We start from the raw sequence: 6,000 nt of genomic DNA on the forward strand, positions 1-6,000 counted from the left end.
TTTATTTTTTGGACAAAGTGATAGACTAGACATTAAGGTACAGGGACAGGCCCCTGTATTAATGAAATAGGCAAATTGAGCTTAATATTGCTCTTAAATATTTAACTGTACATGCATGGATTGGCTTGTTTTGTTTGTACTTTTTACGTTATATTGGCAATACTTGCTAAAAGTAGTTGTGTATGAAATGTTATGTTAACTAAATTTGAAGACTTCCCTGTATCATAATATATAAGAATAAACTAGTTGTCATGGAATTGACTTGCTCTTCTTCCCTTCAAACTTCCTGGCCCCAATTGCTTTTCAGAGGTACCTGGTAGTGGTCCTTTGAAGATGCAGTTTGTGCAGTTGTCTCTTGATACTCTGGCTTATTCGTTGCCTTCTTTAGTTCCAAGTATAATGTGTACAAACACTTGTCTTGTAAATCACCTAAACAAATAATTTTTTTATTGATTAGTTCTTCCCGGCATGCCCTCTTTAGTATATACAGTATATTTGATGTTTATAAGAAATTAAATTTTACTATTACTAGCTATCAACAACAACATTTGGTATTATTTCTAGATTATGATTACGACTATTATGGTTATGGCGATTATCAAGGTGGCTACAGTGACCCGTATTACGACGACTATTACCGTTATGAAGATTACTATTACGATTACTCCCCGTATCCTATGGGGCGTGGTCGCACCAAATCAGTGCCGGTGGGTCCCAGTGTCCATTCTCAGTTATTGTAGTATTGAATTGTCATTAAATGGCGTGGCCTCACACTCCATACAGTGCCTGGATGTTGAGGCCTGTCTAGTGGGTCAGAATTAAATTCCAAAATCGCCTTTCTTTTGGCTGCATGAAAATTGATTTCATATTCATTTGTGAAAAGTTGAAAGAGCATGTTTATCTTGAATTTGCCTTATTAAGTGATAATACTGAAATGTTTTTAAAGTGATAAGTTTCACTACAGGTTCATGCTTAAACACATGAATTTCCTTTCTTGGCAGTACTTGTTTCTAAATTGCAAAAGTGAAAAACAAAGAAGCAAAACTATTCACATTGCTACTGTTTTGAGGTAGTGGGCTACACTATGCAAGTAGTTTCTATGATTTTATCCAAACATACTCAAATCTTCCCCAACTGGTGTATGTGGATGGCTCTTGACTATCCATTGGTGATGGTGATAAAGTGAATGAAAGGAATTAGGTGGTTCAAGCATTTGGGAGCTGTGGAAGTGTGAGGCCACGTTTTATCGGGTCCCATGCCTGAGCCAGCATTCCAGCAGCTCGGTGCTATGGTGGCTAAAACATGGCCGGGAAGAAGATTAACGATTCTCATGATAATAATTGTATGGTAATAGATAATTATTTAATAGCACTGCAGACTGAGCAGCCCAGCAACAATCACTACTTGGTACTGTGCCCCGTGCCGTACCATTCCTGGTGCTAACTTGTCCCCAGTGATCCCTAGAACCCCATCATGCACCACACCTCTGGCTCAGGGATGGTGACTCGTACTTTGCTTTAGTATCTATAGAGCCTTTTGAAGCTTGCTGCATACATGCTGTCATAATGCTTACCTCATTATGGAAGTCCCAGCTTTATCTTGAACACTACTTCATTGTTGAGGGAGGTTGACCACTGATGTGGGTTGCCTTGTGCTTTCAGGCTGGCCGTGGGTATGGTATGGCGAACCGTGGCCGCGGCGCTGTCCCCTCCCCCCGTGGGGGGCGGGGTATGGTGCCCCGAGGGGGGGCCATGGGGGGGCGTATGACTCGGCCGCCGCGCGCGGGGCAGGGGTTCAGAGGGTCCGCCAGGGGGGCAAATCTAGCAGGTGAGTCTTGAGCCGTCACTCCCTTGTATCTTGTGCCTACACCACCAACACTAAAGATCATGTTCCATAAGTGTGCCATCAGTTGAGAAATAGGCCAGGGGAAAGCCTGTGATGCATATAATTCTTCCATTGTAGAGATCAGTCAGATAAGTGAGATGAAGCTTGATCCATTACAGGTAAAAGAAAGTTGGATGGCGGGCACCAGAACGAGGGGGACTCAAAGAGACGGTTCCAGAACACCGGTGCTAGCTGGGGGAACCAGCCTATCCCACAGCAGCCGCTGAGCTCATACAGTGGGGCCAACGGCAGCAAGTACGGCGGGGCAGGCGGGGACCAGCAATGGTACCACGACAGCTATCCACAGTCGTGGAGCTGAGGTGTAAGCGGGTGGGCCGCCAGCACCAGGTGTAGAGGGTGGGGCGGGGGCATGGCGGGGCACAACTCCACCAAGTACAGTATGCTGGTCTGTCCAGGCAAGCCTGTTTTCAGGCACAGTAGGACATTCCTGCCACTTGAGTGTATGGGAGAAGTATCGGTGCCAGCATCAGATACAGGGCCCATGGATGATGGCCGCCCCACCAGTGCTGCGTCAGTGGGGCCTGGAAAGGGTCGGCTGCCAATTCCTGGTCGTACTTTTGTTCGGCTGGGATGAGGGGCCGCAGACCACCCCACCAGTGAGACATGTACCTGAAAAACATCTCCACCATACCCAAACCCACCAGGTCAGTTGGGTAATAAAACATAACTAAATCTAGTAGGAGGAAGTCTCACAAGAGTGCTGCTCTAAATTTAATCACTGTTAACCACTAGGATGAAAAAAAGCCAAACTGTGTTCATAAAATTTCAGTCCAAGTGGTTTTAATGAGCAGGCTGTTTTATTCCCGCTTACTTTGTGTTTCACATGCAATCTTCTTGTCTTTCAATAAAATCTAAAAGAATAGTTCCCATTACAAACCTCTAATATGTCCAGCAGTTTGCCCCCCTAGTTCTGGAGACTAATCAATTCACTGGAAATGGTTAGTGGAAAATAGCTGCCCAAATTCCTGTATTAGAATCAATGTCATTGCTACAACAGCAGTACCATTTCCTAATATTCAGGTGTGTCCATCAATAAAGATTTTGCCTTCCTGTTCTTCATAAAGTATGATACAAGGTCATTCATAAAAGGGGAAATTGCCAGTGGAATTTTCTTGTTTATTAGCATTTATAAGCCAACTTATCAAAGTGATAGCAGCATCAGCATCAGATCCTTCCATCCAGTTTGCCCCATATTACACTGTTTATACATATTTTTTTCCCCAAAAGGCGGTCCTGCATGCACATTTCAGTGACCACACTATTTTCTTTTGGTATCCCTAAATGCTGTGTCCACTGAATAACTCTTGAACCTTGCTACTTGATTTGTAGTTCTTAGTTGGCATTAAGCAGATGCTCAGTGCAAGATTGATTCAATGCTCGTGAACATATTGGAATGTTGTCAGAAACCAATTCAATGGAACCCAATAATTTAAGATTTAACCCATATAGATATTGCAGTATTTGTGAATTTAAGCATGATTTCTATGGATTTTCTTATGTACTAATTAGAACGATCCATATTCAATGATGTAGACTGATTTGAGGTGATTGTTGTAGATTGATTGGTTTGAAATTAAATTTGTTTGGAATTGTACATATCTGGATGCAAATGTTACTCATGCGATCTGTGGAAGGGTGACTAGTGTTTGAGACACACATTGCCAGTCACAGGGAAAGATTTGGTGTGTTTGGATGACAAAGCAGTTATCTTTGGTGGAGATTGGACCAACTGGCTGTGACTAATTTGCGAAGATTTGAGATGTAGAGTTTATCGTGTGTGTTATCTAGGGGCTGTCAAATTGAGAATGTCTGGGATCTGAAAATGATTTTCTGTATTCCAGGCTCTCAAGTCCTTTGGGACAGATTGTGGTTCCTGATAATGAATTGTTGTATTCATAGTTGTAAGAATTTCTTGTGATAAGTAAACCAGAGGTAGTTAATAGATACTCCTTTTTTCTGAAGTTTCGTAGATTATATGATAATTGGACTGCACTCTTGTATAAGTTGTGCAAAAGTTAATAATGTATTTTGATAGGCTTCTTTTTAGGCCTTATGTTCTTTTAAAACTGTTATTACAAGGTTTTCGAATTTATTAATATAAGTTCTAATAGGCAAAAAATATGTATTCCTAAACAGTTACCTTGATCTTTATATTCTAATTTAATTGGCTTATTAACTAGCAAAACAGTTAAATTTATTCTGTATGGCTGCATTTGCATAAGTACAGATATAATGAAGTTATGGCTGCAGTACATTTAATTGGATCCTCAAGTTTCTAGAATTGTGATGACCTTGGACCAGACCAAATATACTACATACTGAGAATTGGCACATGAATGAGATATAACTGGCTCACTTATGTCTTATGAGTTGAAGATGAATTTAGTGGAAATTAGATGTATTTTTAGCAGTGCCAGATATGTAAATTGGATTTGCCAGTTGTGGTGTCAGCTACATGCAAGGTAAAAAAAAAAATAAAAAAAATAAAAAAAAAATAAAGTGATGGTGTGACCATGTGGCCTGCAGGAGTAGCTCACCATATCTGTCAGCAGTTGGGGAGTGGATATTGCATGTTATAATGATCATATCATTGCTTTTTTTGGATTCTTCATACCTGGGCATTAGTCATTGTTTTAAGTGTTTTCCTACATAGTGAGTGGGTAATGCTAACTAAAAATGTAATGCAAAAAGTGTAAAGATATGTCAGATCTGTCAGATATTAGGAAAATGTTTCCATTGCCTAACTCTTGTAGCTGTGGACAACACTGAGCTTCATTTTATGATAATTATATTTTCTAAAGTGTATAGTAAAAGAAAAATTATATATTCCAAAGAGTATAGTAAATATTCAATAATATAGTGATATATTCTAAAGAATATAGTTAAAATTCTGATATATTGTTGTAGTAGTATTCTGGGACATCATCAGATTTTGAAAGTGCATTCTGTCATAAGGAAGATCTTAACTCATCATTAATTTTTAATTAACCCTTTTAATATTCATCTGCCATCAAGCAGTAGTAGCTTTGCAGAGTGTTTTATGATAACTGATAATGGTTATCAGCAAATTGTCAAGATTTGATTTTGACCATTGTAGTTATAGAAAGTACATTATCTGCAGTAGTGTTTTAATTTTTGGACAAGAAAGACAATTTGCCCAAGCAATTTTTGTTTAGCCAGTTTTAACAATACTTGACTATTTGGTAGAACACTTTCATTTTTATTTTATCTACCATACCGTCGATCACACAACGTCCACAAAGAATTGTTAAAGAGTTTATCAGGAGGTACTGGTGATGTATACCTGTACTGTGCACTGTAACGGTTGGTATGTTCAAGAGGTGGTTGCCTTAGCCAAGAGGACCGAAGGTTAGGTTGTACCACAAGCTGGAGCTTGGGAGTCCAAGACTCGACTGTACCCAGTGATTGAATGGAAGTAAAGGAGATTTCCATTGGTTTTTTGTTTTTTGTTTTCAACCTTTTACCCGCAACATTAGTTACAAACAGTGGTTGATTATCAACCTGGAATAACTTTGTTGTTAGTATTTGACAGAAGTTTTGTTTCATACAACCTACTGGATAATTCTCTTACCCTTATTTGTTATGGGAACCATTTTCTCAACACTTACAAACTGATTTCTAGTTCTTAAATTAACTAATTTTTCTCTATAAACTGTAAGTTAATATTCACTGCACATTAGTTATTTTTTGGACCCTAGTTTATGATCAAAGTTTTTGTTGATTTTTGCAATTCATTCTTTATTGATATATGCCATTAGCAGACAACTTGTGAAGTTTTTAAGTTGAGCTGATCTTGCCATTTTCTCTGCCTGCATTTTGCTTTCATGGCTGAAGCTTTTTAAAGATACTGTCCTTGACAAATTATCATTTATTATTGTAATTATTATTATTTATTGAATTTTTATTATTTTTTTTTATATGTTTACCATATCCCTCATTAGTAAGGTAGTGCCAGGATCAAATGATGACATGGCCTCACCTACATCCATTCTCTGTCTGTCATGAAACCAAAGCTCCCTATCCACACCCTCAGCATCTTAATTTCCCTTATTTTAGCCCATTGTTACCCATCCC

The 6,000-nt window shown here is 39.0% G+C and overlaps 1 protein-coding gene across 22 annotated transcripts in view; it reads left to right on the forward strand.

Moving 5' to 3' along the window:
• LOC139746769 (heterogeneous nuclear ribonucleoprotein R-like) overlaps window positions 1-5,360 on the forward strand; it is a 559,781-nt gene extending 554,421 nt beyond the window's left edge. For 21 of the 22 annotated variants that reach the window (XM_071658282.1, XM_071658287.1, XM_071658290.1 and 18 more), the window contains 3 exons: window positions 565-707; window positions 1,662-1,827; window positions 2,004-5,360. In XM_071658282.1, the coding sequence (XP_071514383.1) occupies window positions 565-707; window positions 1,662-1,827; window positions 2,004-2,203 (509 nt within the window). In that variant the 3' untranslated portion in view covers window positions 2,204-5,360. Of the gene's footprint in view, window positions 1-564; window positions 708-1,661; window positions 1,828-1,988 lie in introns of all 22 variants that reach the window. The other variant, XM_071658302.1, reaches the window with a different exon arrangement.
• The last annotated feature ends 640 nt before the right edge of the window (window positions 5,361-6,000 follow it).

Source organism: Panulirus ornatus, chromosome 66, assembly GCF_036320965.1.
Source record: "Panulirus ornatus isolate Po-2019 chromosome 66, ASM3632096v1, whole genome shotgun sequence".
In the NCBI taxonomy this organism is placed as follows: domain Eukaryota; kingdom Metazoa; phylum Arthropoda; class Malacostraca; order Decapoda; family Palinuridae; genus Panulirus; species Panulirus ornatus.